Source organism: Lactuca virosa, chromosome 8 (genome assembly GCF_052849685.1).
Source record: "Lactuca virosa cultivar CGN04683 chromosome 8, Lactuca_virosa_CGN04683_v6, whole genome shotgun sequence".
NCBI classification, from domain to species: Eukaryota; Viridiplantae; Streptophyta; class Magnoliopsida; order Asterales; family Asteraceae; genus Lactuca; species Lactuca virosa.
The window spans coordinates 36,742,033-36,763,380 of NC_136433.1; the positions used below are offsets into that span (position 1 = coordinate 36,742,033).

Below are 21,348 nucleotides of genomic sequence, written 5' to 3' on the forward strand. Positions count from 1 at the left end.
TTTAAAAACCTGTATAAACCATTCCTTCAACATCCATCTCAAATAAACAAACAATATATATTGACACAGCACGTATTTTATATAAAATGTTTCATATCTATGTGTAAGATGAAAGTAACTACACACTCACTTGATTTAATGATAATCGGGCAGCACTTCGTTTCCTAAAACGATCGTTTCTAATAAAACCGGGAGTTTTATTGAGAAACCGGGCTCTGCGAGGGTCGAGCTTCAAAACCGAAAATATAAATTTATCGGGCTTCTCGGGCACTTCGGGGCGTATTTCGGGTGTTTGGTATAATATCGGGGCTTTGGGGGAAGTGAAAATAGCTAAAATATGAAATTTAGGGTGAAAGGTGGCAAATTTCCAAAGTTACCCGGGAAGGCTCGCAGGCTTCTATTTATAGGCGAGGTCCGAAGGTCGGCTAAGAAAAGTGAGTCAGCAGCGAAGGCGAGTGGCAGCAGGAGGCGAAGGCATGCAGATGGCTCGCACGTGCGAGGGGTGAGCTGTTGGCCTCTGATTGGACCGAGGTCTAGGTCTGAGGGTTGGGTTCGTGGCGCACCATGCGAAGCTCGGATACGTCAGGAGAGGCACGCGTCGGACTCCTACTGGACCGCACTTCGGATGCGAGGGAAGGCGACACGCCTCGCCAGATGGCCTCGGTGACTCAGCATTTTTCGGACACGTGGCGTGCATGGAGCGAAGGTGACGTGGCCGAAGTCCACCATGCGAAATTTCTCGGATTTGGCATTTTTTCTCGATTTTTGTGCAAAAACTTCTAAAATCCATAACTTTCGCATACGAGCTCCGTTTTTGACGTTCTTTATATGGACGCGTAGGTAAAATTACGCTCTACAACTTTCGTTTAGACTTTGTCGGCTAATTTTGACTTTAATTTTTATATTATTATTTTTAATAGACCGGGACATGAAATCCGTTAAAAATTCATAACTTCTTCATCCGACGTCCGTTTTCATCTGTCTTTTTACCGTTGTACTACTATTGATGAGACCTTCGATTCTCGTTTAGGTTGTGTCGGCTAAAAATCACTCGATCTAAAACTCGAGTTTTTAGCTGTCTACTGCTAAGCTGAAACTTAGAAAAATCATAACTTCCTCATACGAAGTCAGATTTGGACGTTCTTTTTATACATACTCTCGGTTTAACGAACACTACGACTTTCGTTTAGATCACTAAGGCTAAAAAGTAGTTTATTAAAAACTCACTTTTTACGTCATTCGGCACCATGCCGGTTTTGTCGCGAAACTTCGACAGGTCATAACTTCTTCGTTATAACTCGGATTTCGGTATACTTTAGATATCCGTAATCCTTGTCACGACCACTACAACTTTCTTAATAGATATCGGCTTTATCTAATATTTATTTTCGACGCTTATTCTATTCTTAATTAATTAAACACTAATAATTAAGCATAAAACACATAATTTTCACATAATATTCACATAATTCCTTTTCATTTCTTCAAAATGAGTTACAAAGGTTAACCTAGACTATCACGTCAATATTAATGCCTAGTCTAGAAACACGGGCGTTACACTAAACGCTCCCAAGTTCAATAAAGGAAGGGAAAGAAAAGAAGATGAGAGAAAAAAAAATTGATCTTCTTTTTTTTTCTCTCGGTTCCTTTCGATTTAGGAGGATAGTTTATTGAGAAAAATAACTTAGATTTTATTTTTATTTTTCTTTATTTTTCTCCTTAAGTGAAACCTTGAATCATATTATAATAAATTATTTTCTTGATATATTTTAAAAAAACATAAAAAAAAAAAAAAAACAAAAGACGATGGAATTTAAATTTTGAAATTTTTTGAATAGATGTGTATTAGTTACAAAATGGGTACATTACAAATTTTCATTTCATTGTGGAATGAAATTTAATGAAATAAAGAAATGGATAATGACTTAAAATGATAATATATTTCTCGATTTGCATACATTTTGTCATTGAATTTTTTTTTAATCCACATTTTCCCTTTCAACTTGTTTAACCTACACATTCGGTCATTATGACCGCCTACTTCTAGTAAACCGAAAAAAAATGACTTAATAGGGTAATATGACTCTTACTTTGTACACATTTCGTCTTTAATATTTTTTAACACATTTAGTCCTTCACATATATATATATATATATATATATATATATATATATATTGCAAAATAAGTCATTGTTGTTTTTGTACACATTCAATACTTATGAACGGCTTCTTTAGATTTTTCTCATGGCATCCTACCTTGGACAATCGTTAATGAGGTGTTCGAGGTTATTCAAGCTTATGGCCACCGCGACCTCGATTGCTTGGTGTTTAGTTCTTGTATTCTAAACGTTGTAACTTCTTCATACATTCTCAGACTTTAACGATCTGTATATCCACGCGTTCATATTTCAGTCTACTACAATTTGTTTAGATTACTTATGTTAAAAAGTAATATATTTTTACTTGCGATCTTTATATACATGCGTTCTTTATGAATATATGTATGAACGTCTTTTTATAAAATCGTAAGTAAAAATATATTACTTTTTTAAATTGAATAATCTAAGTTCTTTGGTTGCTTAGGTCTTGTGGTTTGACTAGGTCTTGTGTTCTAAACATCGTAACTTTTTCATACGATCTTAGATTTTTACCATCTTTATATCCACACTTTCGTATTTGAGTCTACACAACTTTTGTTTAGATTACTCCCGTTAAAAAGGTAATATATTTTTACTTATCATCTTTATCTACATGCATTCTTTATTAATGTATATATGAACATTTTTTTATAAAATCGCAAGTAAAAATATATTATTTTTTAATGGGAGTAATCTAAACAAAAATTATAGTAGACTCAAATACAAACGTGTGGATATAAAGATCGTATGAAGAAGTTACGACGTTCGGAAGACAAGACCTAAGCACCAAGCAATCAAGGTCAAAAGCATAAACAACCACGAACACCTCATTAATGATTGTCCCATGTAGGATGTCGTAAGAAAAACCTAAAAAGCTCGTTCATAAGTATTGAATGTATACAAAAACAACAATGACTTATTTTGCATATATATATATATATATATATATATATATATATATATATATATATATATATATAACTAGGATCGGGTGATGACTCAAAATTTGGTGAGGACAGCGAGGACAAATCAGGACTATTGCTTTTCAAAGACGATTGGCTGAGATTAAATAGAGTTATATATATATATATATATATATATATATATATATATATATATATATATATATATATATATATATATATATATACAAAAATGGCGGTGGCAGTTTTGAAACTAATGAGAACTCTTTTTGGATTTTCTTCTTAAGGGCAAAATACTTAAGGGTAAACCTGTCAATAGTGAATAAGGAATCCATCGTTCACATTCTTAATCTGGATCCACAAGTTTAGAGTGAATACACCCAAATGAATTAGGAATGTTGGTTCATTTATGTAAGAAAATCGATGATCGGTTGTCCGAATCAAAGATCTTTACATTTAGATTGCAGTTACCAAGATACTTATCCGATTCCTGCTACTCTTCTTGAATCGGAAGTAAAAGAAGGAAATCCAAACCATAGGACGATGAATCCATCTTCCAGAGCAATCAATGTAGCTGCTAGATAGATCACAGAAGATAAATGTTGGTGATCGACTTTCTCTTCGTTGCTACTACCGACTTGCTTTTCGATCATCGATGAAGATGGAAAAGGAGATGTACAGATTAGTCTCGATTATGATTCTTAAATGATGCAATTCAAGATCTTGATGTTAGCAATTGCGAACTCAAGCTCTAGATGCTGAGAGTTTTTTGTCATATTTTTCGATGATGATGTTCAAGTTCACAAAGAAGGTCAGATTTACTTTCGTTTTCATTTTATTGAATTGATAGCAATTATGAACTGGTAACTCGTTTCCGATTTTGAATTTCTAATATCAGATGATTTTCAAAAAAAAATGTAATTAAGAACATATGCTAGCTTTTCAAAAAAAATGGAAGAGTCATCTTGATTAGCAAGTTGTGCAGGCTGGTGGATTTTAGTGTATCAACAAAAATGTCATTACTTTGAGTTAGATGAACTACAAATGAAAACATAGACCAATTAGGGATTTCAATATGTCTAAAAGTGAAGTTAGTCTATCTGGATTTTGTGGCTTGTATACCTGAAACTTTCAACTTTCAATCCACAGTTGATAGTTTAAGTTTAATCTCAAACAATTTGCTTCTTCATATATCTTTTCCTCTGGATTTTCCCACTGATGCAGATCGCGGGGATGCGCAAAAATGTAACACCCATAAAATTCAATCCAATTTAAAACTTTTTTAAACAATCCAAAAACCATTAGTTATTACAAAACTTGTTTTCAAAAGGCATAATATCAGAGTATCCCAGAAACATAAACATAAATATGAGGAGCTGTACGATCACGCCTTCGTTTTGCCGCGATCCCCTGATGTACCTGAAACAATAAACTGAAACTGTAAGCCCGAGGCTTAGTGAGTTCCCCCAAAATACCCATACCCACAATAATACACATATAATCGTAAACAACATACTATGGGTCCAGTCAACCATCGGGTTGGAATACCCCAGGCCCTCAACCATCCGGTTGGAATGCCAACATACTATAGGTCCAATCATCCTCGGGATGGAATACCCCAGGCCCACAACCAACAGGTTGGAATGCCCACATACTATGAGTCCAGTCATCCTCGGGATGGAATACTCACGGCCCACAACCAACAGGTTGGAATGCCTAGGTCTATTGGCTTTCGCACAAAGCAGATAAGCCTCAACCACCAAACAAACATGTACACATATAACATATAATCACATAACAGTCTATAGACATACTTGATCAAACGGATAATACTACGTAGCACATAACACCATCGTATCTACCAGGATGCCGATCTAACAGATCATACCACATATCATATAATATTATCCTACCCTCTAGGATACCGATCTAACAGATCATACTAGCATAACATAACCATAAAACAATCCAAAGGGCCAACCTTGGTGCCTTAGACCCTTGAGTATAGTGAGGAAAACTCACCTCGCAAGTAGTGCTGAAATACTGTAATTCTCTGACTGCTGTCTCACCGGGAATCCTGAACTTTAGGAGCTTCTTGAGCACAAACTAACTTCAGATCTATGAACTTGATCTTCTTCTCCAACACTTGGATGCAATGCCTTCCTCTTGAAACACTCTAAAACACACCAAATAAGCTTACACCCACAAGGAAGAGCTAGGGTTTTGGGGAGGACGAATGTAGGCAGTGGATGCTGAGGATAATCAGAGGAAATGATCCATAAGGGTGTTTATATAGTCCCCAAACCCTAAATATTAGGGTTTTCTCCTGACATGAGTACGCCCAGCGTACATGAGTGTACGCCCAACGTACTAGGGAGCGCCTAGTACGCTTAGCGTACCCTTGTGTACGCTCAGCGTACTCCTTTCTGACCCAAAGTTGCAACTTTAGCAATTATACTTCTCATGGCCCAACTCAACAACTCCAAGGACTACAATGACAATTAAATAAAGAGAAGGGATTCGAAATATACCGGCGAAGTTCGGGATGTTACAAAAAAGGAAGTGGAGAGATATTTTTATATAAGTAGATTTATGGAAAGAGGATGCGGCTCCACTTGTCTTTGTAGGTACCTTCTAAAGTGTACTATGTTTCCTTTTTGTGTTAAATAGATCTTCGCGTCACATGGGACACTTAACTAACAGTGTTCTTGCTTCTCAACATTAAGTTTCTATAAAAAGGCTATATAGTTATTTATATATTCTTTGTTTTTTTGCATTGTTTGTCATTACTTGTTTCCACCTAAATTTTTCTCTTTGATACAACCTAATGTTGTATTGATTTACTGATGATGTGATGTACTTGATTTCTTAGTTATGAAAAAAGTTTGTTTTAAGCCATATGCTTAACTACTTTGAGTAAAATAATTTTTTTCATTTACATATGGTGGTTTCACTTTCCATATACACCTTGGAGATATTCTCTGTTGAATTAGTTATTCAGATTGATACATAAGAAATCCATTTTGTGTTTAATCAACATCTGTGTTGTGTCTGATGGAATAGAGCTTTTGTGGACCTTAACTTCTGGTTATTGACTCACTATTACACAGATTCAGCAAGGATCACAATTATATGATAGTGAATCATATTAATGGCAATAAATGGTTGTAATCAAGTAGAGTTATGTAGAACTGTAATTGATTAAGGGTTTTGTTGAATGAAGTATATCACTCCATGGAGTCTCGTGTACATGGGCTAGAGTCAACACTCGATGAAATTTCATTCGATTTGGCAAAGTCAACCGGAAGAATCTCAAATCCCGAACCTTCCCTCTATTGCAGGTTACCAGGTGCAGATCTTCAGCTATCGGCTGCTTCTATCTCGGTTCCGGCATAGTGTGTGAAGGGAAGAGAGGTGGGTGGTTCAATCGACGAGATGAAGAGGCGGCAGTTGGTTCAGCGAACTCGTTCGCGTATCTATGGCAAGTGTGTTGCGAGGTTTCTTGGTCGATTCTCGTTTCAGCCCCTTAGAGAAAACCCTACATTTGGTGCTTCAGCGAACTCGTAATTCATCGCTTTTCCCTTTTCTTTCAGTTTACTGATTTAATTTCCACTGAAATTGATGATCGGTATGTCGATTCTCATCGGATTCATGATATAAATCCGTGTTTAATTAGTGGATTCAATTGACTTTTGTTGTCAAATCTCTACTTCCGATTTCAAAATTGGTATAAATCTCTACTCATTTGAAATATGTTGTCGCAGACCCACGGATCCTTGCCAGAAGTCATCATCTTTGTTTCTGCATTTCTAATTTTCACTCCTTCGTCAAAATCCGAAAGGTACACAGGGTATGGGAGTCCATATGGCAAGATGGATATGCCTCATGGTTATCATTTATCAATTCAAGACATGGTACTACGAGGGTATATGTGTATTTTCATTCCTTGTCTTCTCAATAAAACATTCACTGAATTGATGTGTACACATCACCTTTAATATATACTGATTTGTAGCCTACTATGGAATCATAGAAGCAAGGTAGCTTACATACTTGTAATTCATGTTATTTTCACTTCAGGTCTGTTAGAATTTGCAAATTAACAATCTTTTGGTGAAATTTGTCATAGAGCTTATTATGATGCATGACAGGTGTTTGTGGAAGTTCCTGAAAAATAATCTGACCTTAACATGTGGTATTCATTCTGTCAGATTTACTAAAATTTTGTGTTATTTATTTGCCATGCAAAAGCATTCTCAGAGAATATTATTATTACATGATTTGATTCATGGTAGTTATTTTGGTAAAATGTCTATTTTCATTGATGATCAAGGGCTTGAAGATTAGATGATGGCTGAACAATTGTCACTGGTCTTCACAAAGGAAATAGCTATTCTTCTGATAGAATAATCTACAATAGAATGATAGGAGTATATGTAATAATATATTCTGCTAGAATATTCAGGTCAAATAATATACATGGTTTTGTTTGTTATTAGTGAGTATTTCATTGTCATAGACTATTATATAAAGTTTTTACATTTTTAAGAAAGTAATGAAAAATTTGAAGTTGTATCCAAAAATTTGTTATTAGTCGGTGTTGGCATTCTAATAGAATATCATTCTAATAGAAATATATATCCTGAAATTCCTAGAGAATATGATTCTAACAGAATAAAATCGTGTTTAATTATAAAAATTACGTTATAATTAAAATTAAAGTAATTAAAAAAATTAGAATTTTAAAATCAAGAGAGTTAATGATCCCAAAAAATATGGAATTTTCCTTTTTTAAATTTATCTCAATTGTCTAAAATACCCTTAGAATGAAATTAGATGGTATTTTTCAATTATCTTTAATTTAATAATATATATTAATCACTTTCTTAAAATAAGTAAAATGATTGGTCCACATTTATGCATACAATAACACAATAATTAGTTTAAATAGAATAACATAAGCCTATATATATATATATATATATATATATATATATATATATATATATATATATATATTAAGCACTAAATGTGTACAAAATGATAAATATATTACCCTATTAAGTCATTTTTTCCGGTTTACCTAGAATAGCTGGTCGTAAGGACTGAATGTTTACAGATAAACAAGTTGAAGAGACAAAATGTGACGAAAAAAAACTCAGTGACCAATATGTACAAATCGAAAAATATATTACCCTTTTAAGTCATTATCCCATAAAGAAGCTACCTTCTTGTTTTTTTCTTTTTCCTTTTTGACCAGTGGCGGACCTTAGTGGTGCCCGGGGGGTCCCGGGCCACTGCTCCGATTCCGGCATGTAGTGTAAAAAAAAAAAAAATTATGTTTTTTATGTTTTTTCTATTAGGTGCACCGGCTTAAAATGCGAGTGCCACTACTAATTTAGATTTTTTTGGAAAAAAAATTTTAGTGTCACCCCTACTAAAACCTTCTGCGTCCGCCACTGTTTTTGACATACTACCCAATCTCTAACCATATTATAATAATTCCAATCACAAAATTGTAAAACCATGTAAACATTATCTCTTCGTGTAACTATCACTACATCATCCTAACACTAACAAGACACGTCACACGTCCACTAACATTCTGCTATTATTATACAACTCTGCTAGTAAAAATAAATGATACCAAACAAAAAATTGACGATTCTACCCCCATAATACACATTACTGCGGTGGTCTAAGACGCCCTCTGCTGTACTTTGGTGGGTTTGTTTTGGCAACATCAACAACTATCATCCAACCATTTATAATCTGTACACAAAAAAAAAAAAAAAAAAAGTTCATTAATCACTTTAAATAATTAAATGACATGTTTTATAATTCGTTACCTTGCCATTCATTTCTTTAAGAGCTGCACTTGCAGCTTCCTCAGTAGTGTACTCAATAAATGCAAAACCTTTTGACCTTTTTGAGATCTTGTCCATTATTATTTTAACTGTAACATGAATTAACCAATTAGATTGTTATGGTTTGAGTATAACTGTGTTACTTACATGTTCAGAGTGAAATGACATAATTACCCTCAACAAGCTCTCCAAAACCTTCAAATGCCGCACGTAAAGTTTTCTCGGATGTATAGAACGACAGACCTGTCAATTGTAAAGAATGTAAGTAGGTTGATATTATAAGTAAAAGAAAGTATATTGCCTATATTGTTAAAAAAGGTATAATATGTTGTTATTATCTGCAATTTGCCTTTAATAATAACTACATTTGATAACAATGAGAAATAATAATAACATACTTACATTTCTATAAAATAGTGCTTAAAATATGCGACGTACCAGTTACAAAAAGCTTCTTTGTTTTGATATTTGTTGGCTGATTTGTTAACGAGGAATCTTGAATATTATAATCTGAAAATGATTATAGATTGATATGTGACAAACAATCAAGAATTGATATAATATAAATTGAAAAAAGAAAATCAGAATATGAAAGATATTATAATACCTCTATAATCTTTATCATCTGAATCGAAAGACCCATCTGGTTTAACAGATATAACGCCAGGAACACCTGCAACAAACTTATAATTTACAAGAAGATACAAACAAATATTGTAACATGAATTTACAATATAGCTTACTGGATAATTCCTTTGCGTACTCATCATTGAGTTCACAACAGAATCCATAGTCAGAGTGTAGGGAAATATGATATATACACATTTGTGCATCCTTCTCACTGTTTTATAAAAATCAAATTAAAGATTAGAAGGCCAAATAAAGCAAAAAAAATGGTTTCATTTTTACAAGAAAAATATAAATACATACTTTCCCAAAACTTTGGTTAGTATCTGAGTATAATAATCAACTAAGTGTGCCCTAGTTAAGACTCCTGATGCTGGCATCTCTACACGAACAAGCCAATGCTTTAAGCTTTGGGAAGGAAATAATGGAGATAAGATTTTATTAAATGAATTCGATTCACTCTTTTCATTGCTATAGCCCTTTTGTACAGAGTTGAAATCTGGATCGGGTTTGATTGATAATACCTCTGGCAAACCTGTGATTAAACACACATAAGCAAATGTTTTTCTTCTTTGTTCTTCATTATTTTAGAATATTGATATGATAGTATAAGAATTCAACATTTTCTAATTGTAAATTTGTTTGAGTGGAATTAGGAAAGAGGGTACATGCGAGTTTTTGGGAAGTTTCTTCGTCCATATCGCAGCAGAAACTAAAATGGGTGTCGCAAGAAGCATTGTATATGCAGCCTTGAGCCTCCTTCTCACTATTTGATTCAACAGAAGAACAAAAACAGAAACAAAGAAACTGAGTGAGCTACACTTTGAAGTTTGAATGTTGATATCAAGCGTGGTTTCTAAAAAATCAAATTTGAATTGATTTACGAACGCAATACATAGCATTCCATCTGGGAAATTTATAGAAGCAACATCAATTTTGAAACCCATTCAAAGCCAAAAAGAAAAAGGGCCTTGTTCGAAAGAGGGAATAGAACATACCCACCTGCCCAAAACCCTCTCCAAAATTTTGACATAATAATCAATAACATCTGGTTTAGAAACAGCTTGTTGCGAAGGAGGAGCCTTAACTACTACAATCCAGTTTCGTTGACCATTTGATTCGGCTAAAGATGGCGCAGTGACAGCGAAACTTGAATTCGTTTCTTCTGCTGCATATTTACTTCCTGATTTCAAACAGGTGATTGCCGTTAGGGTGATGGTGTTCTTCTGCTTGAATTTGGATATGGGTTTGCGGACTTTGAAGTTAAATTGGAGGGAAATGGACGTCTGAAATGAGGGTAAGAAAGGGATGATTGATGATTTTCGAGGGGTTGAGCAGAGGGACGAAGATAGAGCGGGCGCCATGGATGATGCCATTAGGATTTTCCTATGTTTATGGGGCTTTTTGTTTGATCTTTTTTCTTCTCAAGGCCCTTTGTGCTTGGTTGGACTAATGCTCGGCCGTTAAAAAATGATTTTAGATCAAACTAAATATATATAATAACGAAAAAAATTAGATCGATTTTTTTATAATTAATAATTATTATATTTAAAAGAATTTTAAAAAAAAAGTTTAATAAACTCGTAGAAATGTTAGTTAGAGTAGTTATTTTAAATTCTAGTTTATAGGTTTGCTTATAAGTATTTTTTTGTTTGTCAAACATAACAAAATTAAAATATCCGAAAAATAAATTAAATTATAAGCTAGTTTTGGCATACCAAACATAGCTTTAGTTTTTCTTAAATTACAAAGGAATCATGTTAAAAAGACAACCAATTATTAGTAATGTATGGTTCTATCTTGTAGTATGGATGAACATGGGATGGAGCCAAAACCAACCCAACAATCCAGAGTATCGAAAGAGGTGGAAACTCAATAACGAGTACCGAATCGAACTAACATTACCGAGAATGGTATCAGTTTTTGGTAGTAGCATCGGTTTCGATGGTACCGAATCCCGAATTTTACGACTTTAGGGTACCGAGTATCGTCTCATATGTTTAAATTCGGTACTGATACGGGATCGGGATTTGGTACTAACTGTTCACCCTTATCTTGCAGGAAAACTAATGTTACATCCTTGATGGGCATGTCCCCATTAAGTATGAATAAGTTATTAGAGTTGAGAGTAGCTCGTATGATAAGCAGCTAAGCGACTCGATCGACATTTGTTGCCATATGTTCACCACCATAGTTCCATACCTATATAAGGATCTAGAAATCGAAGAGGCATATGATATCGTAATGAGTAAAAAGGAGATCTTTCAAAGCATGTCACACACAATTCAAAGCCACTTGAACTTTACATTCGTTCAAGATTGCACACGACACGTCTCCGAACCCCGTGTTTTGAAGATGACAGCTCACATTGACTACTACTCTAACCAGCTTCCAATTTAGAACCACATAGGGAGCTATTGGGCCAATGTCCCGAAGAGTTTAACTATATATATATATATATATATATATATATATATATATATATATATATATATATATATATATATATATATATATATATAACACCCGATCCTTGCAGGTAAATTCCTTTCCTTATCTTCTAAACTGAAATGTTGAATTTTGATCTACGTAGGGTGTAGATAGCCTTCTACGCGTTGCGTAGAAGGAATCTTGGAGTCGAGGCTTCAATGATCTACGCAGGGCGTAGATCTTAGTACGTAGGGCGTACTTGGCCAGATCCCAAACCCTAATTTCGGGGTTTTGAGCCCTATTTAAGGACTTAAACTTTCATGAAACCCTTTCATCCTCAGCCTCCATTATCCCAAACGTCTCCCTTGAAACCCTAACTCCATTTTTGGTGCATTGTGAGCTTAAAGAGTGTTTTTGGGTGCTTTTGAAGAAAGAAGAAGGTGGTGGAGTTGCTTGGAAGCTTGAATCAGCCTTGGATCTGGAAGTCCTTTCCCCTCATTCGCCTCCAGAAGGTATAAAGTTTGTACCTTTATGCTTCCATTGTTAGATCCATTTTTGGTGTTAAAGTTATGTCCTTTTTGTCCCTCAAATTAGTCTATTTGAGTGTGAGTTGTTCTAGATCTTGTAGAGTGCATTTCCAGATGTATTTGAGGGTATTAAGTCATAAAATGTGGTCTTGTCCATTCCTAACCATCCATGCACGAGTTTTGGCCCATAAAAGTTGTCATGAGTTTAGGATATGTTCTTGAGCCTTGATAATCCATGCAAGTGCATAAAGTTTGGAACTTTATCACTTAGGACATTTATTTAGACCAGAACTGAGAGTTGGACGTGGTGTCCTTCTGTATTAAGCTCTTAATGGAAAGTTTTGCTTCAGCATTAGTACGTAGGGTGTACTTATGGCTACGCATAAAAAGTCATTTGATGCTCTACGCAGGGCATAGAGCTGCTACGCATGGCGTAACCTGGCTGATGTTGAATTTTGACTTTTGACTTTTTGACTGTTGACTTTTACCAAGTTTGACTTTAGGTTAAATGGGGTAATTTGACTGGTAGATTGAGGCTTGGTCTCTGTTTGATGTTTAGGTGATATGTAGAGTCGGTATTTGGAGCAATGTTCAGTTCAGCTATCTTTTGGACATTGAGGTGAGTTCTTCCTCATTGTACTCGAGGGTCGAAGGCACCACTGTCAGTCGTCTGGATTTGTATGTATCTTGGTATAAGGAATATTGTATGCTGTGGGGATTGGATAGTCGGTAGATCTGTATATACCTAATTTGTTGATTATTATTTCTTATTTGATTATGTGTATATGTCAACATATTGTGATGTTTGGGTTGAGGCGGTCCTGCTTTTTACTGAAGGCAAAGATATCGGGGCGTTTCGGATAGACTGTAGGCCTTGCGAGGCGGTCCAGTCAGATCGTAGGCCCGCGCGGTCCAGATAGGTTGTAGGCCTTATGAGGCGGTCTATTCAGGCTGAAGCCTCATATATGCATGTTGTTATCTGTTTGGTTGTGTGTGGTATATTAAGGGAAACTCACTAAGCTTTGGCTTACAGTTTGATTTTATGGTTTTAGGTACTTCAGATGATAGGGGCAGGGCGAAGGCGTGATTGTGCACATCATACTCGGATATTATATTAATAAAATGATTTTGGGATACTTTGTAACATCCCCCTCTGGCACGTATCACAATATTGTCCGCTTTGGCCTTCCGACGCGAAAATTTCCCAGGGGGTCATCCATCCATGAATTAATCTCGCCCGGGCACGCTTAACTGCAGAGTTCTTATGGGATATGTTGCCCTCACGACTTTAAAACGTTTTGTGACAAGGAAGGTATCGACACACCTTATGAGAAAATGTTTCGTTCTCCTTCCAATTCCACAACTTGGACAATCCTTATAAAGAAACTTCCCAGGGGGGTCACCCATCCCTGAATTGCTCTCGTCCCGGCACGCTTAACTGTAGAGTTCTTATGGGATCTGCTGCCCTCACGGCTGTAAAACGTGTTGTGACAAGGAAGGTATTGACACCCCTTATAAGGAAATGTTTCGTTCTCCTTCCAAGTTGATGTGGGATCAGGTGCAACCCACCTTCACCCCCCCCCCATTATAGGGTTCGACTTCCCTGTCGAATACATCGACCCGTGCCCTAGCTTCGATACCATTACTTGAAACATCCCAAAAACCAGGGCTTATTTTTTTCATTTTTAAAATAATATAACATCCATTCTTAATAAAGTTACAACCATTTATTCATAAACCATTATTCCGAAATCAGAGTTAATAAGAAGATAATGTGGAATCTCAAATCATAATCTGTTAATGTGTGTGTACAGTCCCGTCTTTGCAATCCAATAAGTACCTGCAAAATATTTAATCCACAACTATAAGCACAAAGCTTAGTGAGTCCCCCAAATATCACATACAACACAGCAAAAATAACAGTTATGGGTTATCAGCAACCCTGGAGACTACCCGAAGTCTCGGTGGGCAAACAACACACCCTAGGGGTTATCAGCAACCCTGGAGACTACCCGACGTTTCAGTACACACAGTAACACATATCACAATAACAGCAAATAAGACCCAGCTGGTCAGCACATATATACTACCACACAGGCAAGTATAGTGAGAAGACTCACCTGAACTACTCAAAAAAAGCCCAACATCTAAATCAACATCAGAACAACCAACCCAAACTTCCTAAAACCAAACCGAGACCAATCCTTAGTCAAATACTCAATTCTACCCAAGTTTACCCAAAAGTCAAACTTATCAAAAAGTCAACAGTCAGGTTAGTCAAAGTCAACATCACGTCATGACCATTCCTTGGTCACGTCGTGATAATGAAACGACAAAACAATCACGATTCCGGGCACTATCACTTCGTGACACATCCTATGTCACAGCGTGACTTCTTATCAGATGGTCAAAATCCTCATTAAGTGCTTAATCACTTCATACCAAGTCCCATAACACCAGATCTAGTTCCTAAATAGCTTCATAATGGATAAAGTTTCCAAATTTATCCATTAAGATGGTCCAAACAACCAAGATCTAATCTTTGAGTCTCAAAGGGATCAAGAATGCATATTTCTAGCTAAATCCATTAAGTCCAAGTCTCCAACCTTCATATCTAAATCAACATGATGTATAGATGGATAAAGTTCCCAACTTTATCCATAATAATGTCTCAAGCTTCTGAGATCCAAAACTTTAATACCCCAAAATGACCTAAATGACCAAGATAACTTGCATGGCTGAAAGGGAAGACAAAAGATCAAAACTTTCCTAGTCCAATAGGTCCAAGAAAACATTCTAAACTTATCAAAAGGTGTTGGAGTCCATATCTGAAACATACAATGTTCTTGGGGCCTTGGAGAGTAATAAACTTGCAAACTGTATTCCCAATTCTCACTCAAAACTCATTAAAATGGACCAAAACACCAAATACACTTAGATATAAAGATGAAATGCAATAAAGCTTGGAACTTTATAACTTAAAAAGGTGTAGAAGGTAGATGAAAGTTGAGATCTTCAGTTGCCAAGCTTCAAGGATCAATCTTGCATGAAAACATTGCTCCAAAACCACCAAACACTCCAAAAATGGATGAGAGAGGAGAGGGGAGGCTCAAATATTGAAATGGAGGCTAGGGTTTCTCCCAAGAAGTTTTAGATATGTTGGAGGCTAACAAAATACCCTAAAACATGAATACTTACCTTTAAATACCTTGAAAACCTTAAACGTTTCATGGGCTTTGGGTTGCATAGTTATCATGTCGTGAGAATATATTCTCACCTCGTGAGGACTCTCACGTCGTGAGAATTACTTCTCACCCCGTCAGAACGGGTTTTCACCCAATTTCACTCTAACTTCAAACAATCATAACTATTGGATTAGTGTTTAAGCCCGTAACTATATTTGGTATGTACTTGACCCGGTTGTGCATGGTCCTTTTGGGTTGCCTTCACCAAAGCAACTTGACAGGATGATTTATAGAGAAAGAGAGAGAGAGAGGTTATTATGGTTTATTAATATATTATATGAATAATATATTAAAGGAGAAATCATATAGTTTAATTAATATTAGTCAAGAATTAATTAAGAATTAATTTTGTGGCTGAAAGAGATTAATTAAATAAAGGGGACTGGAACTGTCAATTGTGTGATAGTTTGTTATTGGGTTGAGAATCCTTATGGATTAGGGCATGGACGAAATTAAGATTGAGTCCATCTTGAATTCGTCCAAGGAGGCCTTATTCCAGAAGGTTCCTTGGACTGCTTAAGGCCTAAGTTGTCCATTAGGGTTTTGACTGAAACCCTAGCAGCACATGTATAAATAGAACCCTAAGGGAATCTGATTTCAGCCACTGGAAACCCTAGAGAGTTCATAGCCGAAATTGTGCCTTTTTCCCTTCTCTCCAATATCATCCTCTTGCTTGTGGTGTTTGTAAGCCATTAGAGGTGTGACATTTGTGACACTAAGCTCCAAGAGTTGAAGATTCAAGCCATTCAAGAAAGGTAATCATTTAGATCTGCTCTATTAGGTTAATCATTGAAATATGTATGCTAGATCTAGGGTTCATAAGTCTTGGATGAATTGCATGTACAATAGAGAAACCTAGATCCAAGCTTTAGGGTTTTGCATGAGCACATAGGATTGTTCTTATGCTCTAAACCCATCAGTTGTATCAGAGCCTTGATTGGTTTCTATTGTATTTGATGTATTGTATGATTGTTCATTGCTTGAATTCGATTTTTTGGCTTTCTGTCTGACAGACTCTCCGAGTCCCAAAGAGGACTCGCCGAGTAGGATGAACTCGACGAGTCCAGTAAGGGACTCGACGAGTCTGACAGTCAGACAGAGGGATTTTCGGGATTTTATGCCTATTTTGCTGAGGGATAATTACCAAAACATTTTTGATTGATAAAATACGAATTTTATTGATATTATGTGATTATCCTTGCCAAAATAAAAGATAATGTCAAATTAATTGAATAATTATTTCCTTATATGATAAATGCTAATTATTTGAATTATTTGGTCAATTATCTTGCATGAAATTGGATTAGGTCAAAATTAGATAATCACCAATATTAATTGTTTAATTATTTATTTGAATTTTGATCTAGATTGTTTTGAAATGTTTCAAAACTTTCCCTCAAGTTTTGGAATTTAAATTTTTGGATTAAAAGTTTAATTTTGAAATAATTAAATTCCAAACCCTAGAATTTTACAAGTTTAAAATTCACCCTATACTATTATAATAGTATAAGAATAATTATTATATATGTATAACATAAATGCTAGTCTTACCGTTAGTAGTCATCATTCACGAAGCCGGTTTATAAGGGGGTATAAGGTTATGGCCTATAAAATGGTCGTTTAATGGGTGTCCATTCTCACCACCGCTTCCTTGATTGGTGGAGGGTTGTTAGCCGAACGGGTAGGATAGGGCAACCCTTTCCTCATTAAAAGTATAATGACTTATAAAGTAACTAAATGTTTTTACAAAAAATTCCCAATCTTAGTTACTTTAGGAAAAATGTGAATTTGATGCTATTCCATGAAATTACACTTTGTACCCTTGCTAAGACGTTAGTGGAACGTGTGTGGTTAACCGGCACACTAATTTGGCTCTAAGCAAAGGTGGCAAAGGGTGACTCGATGTTTGTCACAGATCGATGGAGCATGTGTGGTTAACCGGCACATCGATTAGGTGACTGTAACATTGGGGGCACCATGTATATTTGCATGGTTATTCACACCCTGTTTGTGATCCTCGGTATCCCAGTCACAAACTTGAGGGGCATATCGAGATTTAAACATGTCATTGAAAAGTTCAATGAATCTCAAAAGATCTAGGAGTTTTCAATACATTTAAAACTTATTTGTTTTCGTTTTTCATGATGGAAATTAGTGAATCGTCATTCACTTACCTTCAAATTATTTGCAATTTAAATTACGACATCCCTCTTTTAAGTTGTAAATAATATTGTTGGATCCTAGCCCTAATTTCTCATTTGGGTGTTTAATTGGGGATTCTTATCTAATCAAACTTTGTCTCTTTTCCTTTTCAGATGTCGAACTCAAACAACAACAACGCTTCAGGCTCGAACTCTTCAGGCTCGTTCTCACTTATGAATTTGTGTGGGAGGGTAATCTTCGACGGAAACAATTCAATGATTGGATCTGCAACATAAGGATGGTTACCCGCTACGAGGACAAGGAATATGTCCTCGACAAGGAGCTGAAGGAGATCAACCTCGAAACTGCTACTCCCGAGGAGATTGCTGCTTATGAAACTCATGAGCGTGATGCTACGAAAGTCCATTGCATCATGCTCGCTACCATGACCGCAGAACTCCAAAAGTCCTACGAGGAATTCTACCCCTACGAGATGCATCAAGATTTGATGGATAGATACCATCAAAGCGCGAGGCAGGAGAGTAACGAGATCATCACTTCGATGATCACGACCAAGATGAGAGACGGAGAGTCTGTCACTGCTCATCTTCAGAAGATGCAAAGATATGTTGATCGCCTGCAGAAGTTAAATGTGGACTTCAATGAGGAGTTGGCAATTGACATAATTCTTCACTCCTTACCTCCATGCTACAACCAGTTCCGCATGACCTACCACATGAACAAAGAGGAGGTCATGTTGAGCAAGCTTCAAGGGTTGTTGAGGACTGCTGAGAGCAACCTCAAGGATAAATCTGTTGCATCAACTCCCGCTACAGCTGCCCCCGTCTTGGCTATTGGGCAAGGGAAGGGTAAAAAGAGGAAGGCTCCCTCAATGAGCCACCATAAGGGAAAGTCCCGAGATGTCACCTCTTCTAGTGGAATCAAGGTTGGTTCCACTGCACCCACCTCAAACCCAAAGGATGCAGATTGCTATCACTGCCACGACATAGGGCATTGGAAACGAAGCTGCCCGAAGTACTTGCAAGATATCAAGGATGAGAAAATCAAGCCGTCCTTCGCAGGTATATACATTATTCAATCTAATGATTCATCACATGCTATTTCTTGGGTACTTGATACAAGATGTGGTTTTCACATTTGTTCTTATTTGCAGGGCCTAAAAAGAAATAGGGATGTGGAGCATGGGAAGATAAACTTGATCATGGGGAACAGAAGATCGTCGCCTGTCACCAAGATTGGAGTTTACTCTTTAGTGCTTAGTAATGGATTAGGACTAGATTTGAATAATTGTTGCTATTCGCCAGATATGGCAAGAAACATCATTTCTTTTCATGGTTTATATAAACAAGGATTTAGATATTCATTTGATAATGAAAAGGGTTCTATTTATGCTTATCTTAATGGTGTTTCTATTTTGAAGCATTGCCTTGTAATGGAATATATGAAACTGTGATGGTTGTAGACAATTTAGGAAATGATGTGTTGTGTATTGATTCTTCCAATAGTTTGGACAAAGCATGCTTGTGGCACTGTCGTCTTGGACATGTCAACAAGAAACGCATAGCCCAACTCCAAAAGGATGGAGTATTGGAGTCATTCGACCTTAGGGACGATGACGTGTGCGAGTCTTGTTTACTTGGAAAGATGACCAAGTCACCCTTCACTGGTACTTGTGAAAGGGCTGAGGGTTTATTGGATCTCATACACACAGATGTGTGTGGGCCCTTTAGATCCACCACAAGGGATGCAAGCCGCTTCTATGTGACTTTCACCGATGACTATAGCAGATATGGGTATATCTACTTAATCAAGCACAATTCGGAAACCTTTGAAAAGTTCAAAGAGTTTAAACAAGAAGTGGAGAATCAGTTGGGCAGGAAAATCAAGATGCTTCGATCCGATCGAGGTGGAGAGTACCTTAGTCTTGAATTCCACGACAACCTCAAGGAATGCAGAATAGTTTCGCAATTGACGCCGCCCAGGACACCGCAGTTGAATGGTGTGGCTGAGAGGCGTAATTGAACCTTGCTCGACATGGTTCGTTCCATGATGAGTTGTGCTTCGCAACCTATCTCATTCTGGGGGTATGCCTTAGAGACTGTCGCACATATCCTTAACTTAGTCCCTACTAAGAAGGTTGTCAAAACACCTCACGAGATGTGGACAGGGAAAGCTCCCTCGTTGGCATATATCAAGGTTTGGGGTTGCGAGGCTTTCGTAAGTCGAGAGACTCACAACAAGCTTGAACCTCGTAGTGAGCGGTGTATTTTCATCGGCTACCCGCAGAAGTCCTTTGGTTATCTCTTCTATAGACCGAGTGACAATGTTGTCTTCGTTGCGAGGAGAGGGGTTTTCCGAGAAAGAGAACTCATAAGCCAAGGGGACAGTGGGGGGAAACTCTTGTTGAACCGATTGACGAGTCCTTACCTCTTAGACGTTCCGAAAGAGTTAGCGTTCCACCCCAGTTTTATGGTTTCCATATCATTACTGAAGAGTATATGTTTATTAGTGATAGTACACAAGTAAATTTGGACGAACCTAACAGCTATAAGGAAGCCATGGCAGGCCCGGAGTCTGTGAAGTGGAAAGAGACTATGGACAGCGAGATTCAGTCCATGTATGACAACCAAGTTTGGAATTTGGTTGACAATGTGCCACGTCGTAAGACGGTCGGGTGCAAATGGATCTTCAAGAAGAAGACCGACATGGATGGGAAAGTACACACTTATAAGGCGCGATTAGTTGCGAAGGGCTTTACTCAAACTCCCCGAGTTGACTATGATGTGACCTTCTCACCAGTTGCGAAGATAAAGTCTATTAGGATGATGCTAGCCATTGCTGCATTTCATGACTATGAAATATGGAAGATTGACGTCAAAATCGCTTTCCTCAATGGGAAGTTGGCTGAGGATGTTTACATGAGTCAGCCAGAGGGTTTTGTCGATGCGAAGCATCCTAATAGGGTGTGTAAGCTTGAGAAATCCATTTATGGATTGAAACAAGCATCTCGCAGATGAAATCTTTATTTTGATGACATACTGCTCATAGGAAACGACATCCCGAACCTAAAGGAGGTTAAGTCCTGGCTTGGGAAGTGTTTCACTATGAAGGACCTCGGAGAGGCTGCCTATATTTTGGGAATAAGGATAGTGAGAAACAGAAGTAAGAGACTAATAGGACTTAGTCAGAATACTTACTTGGACAAGGTACTAAAGCGTTTTAGTATGGAGAATTCCAAGAAAGGGGAGTTACCGATACAAAGTAATGCCAAGTTGAGTAAGACTCAAAGTCCGAGTACTGAAGTCGAGATAGCAGAGATGAGCCAAGTACCTTACGCTTCCGCAGTTGGCTCGATCATGTATGCTATGACTTGCACTCGCCCTGATGTGGCCTTCGCTTTGAGCATGGTCAGCAGATATTAGGGGAA

General features: G+C 36.8%; 1 protein-coding gene across 2 annotated transcripts; it reads right to left on the reverse strand.

Annotated features, from left to right (window-relative positions):
• Positions 1–8,555: 8,555 nt before the first annotated feature.
• LOC145128825 (RNA-binding (RRM/RBD/RNP motifs) family protein) lies at positions 8,556–11,004 on the reverse strand. Of its 2 annotated transcripts, none has more exons than XM_079063620.1 (9): positions 10,559–11,004; positions 10,225–10,322; positions 9,860–10,091; positions 9,673–9,770; positions 9,537–9,602; positions 9,368–9,439; positions 9,104–9,172; positions 8,912–9,018; positions 8,556–8,834 (listed from the first exon to the last, which is right to left on the reverse strand). In XM_079063620.1, exons 1-9 carry the CDS (start codon positions 10,930–10,932, stop codon positions 8,748–8,750), a joined length of 1,203 nt encoding a protein of 400 aa, XP_078919746.1. In that variant the 5' UTR covers positions 10,933–11,004; the 3' UTR covers positions 8,556–8,747. The 2 variants fall into 2 exon arrangements, with proteins under 2 accessions (XP_078919746.1, XP_078919747.1); XM_079063621.1 differs by having other exon boundaries at positions 10,555–10,693.
• Between the last annotated feature and the right edge of the window lie 10,344 nt (positions 11,005–21,348).

Coding starts and splice junctions, on each gene's coding strand:
- LOC145128825 (XM_079063620.1), bottom strand. CDS start 10,932: ATGGCATCATCCATGGCGCCCGCTCTATCTTCGTCCCTCTGCTCAACC. Junction 9,440..9,536: donor AGATGATAAAGATTATAGAG/GTATTATAATAT, acceptor AATCATTTTCAG/ATTATAATATTCAAGATTCC. Junction 8,835..8,911: donor TTAAAGAAATGAATGGCAAG/GTAACGAATTAT, acceptor TTTTGTGTACAG/ATTATAAATGGTTGGATGAT.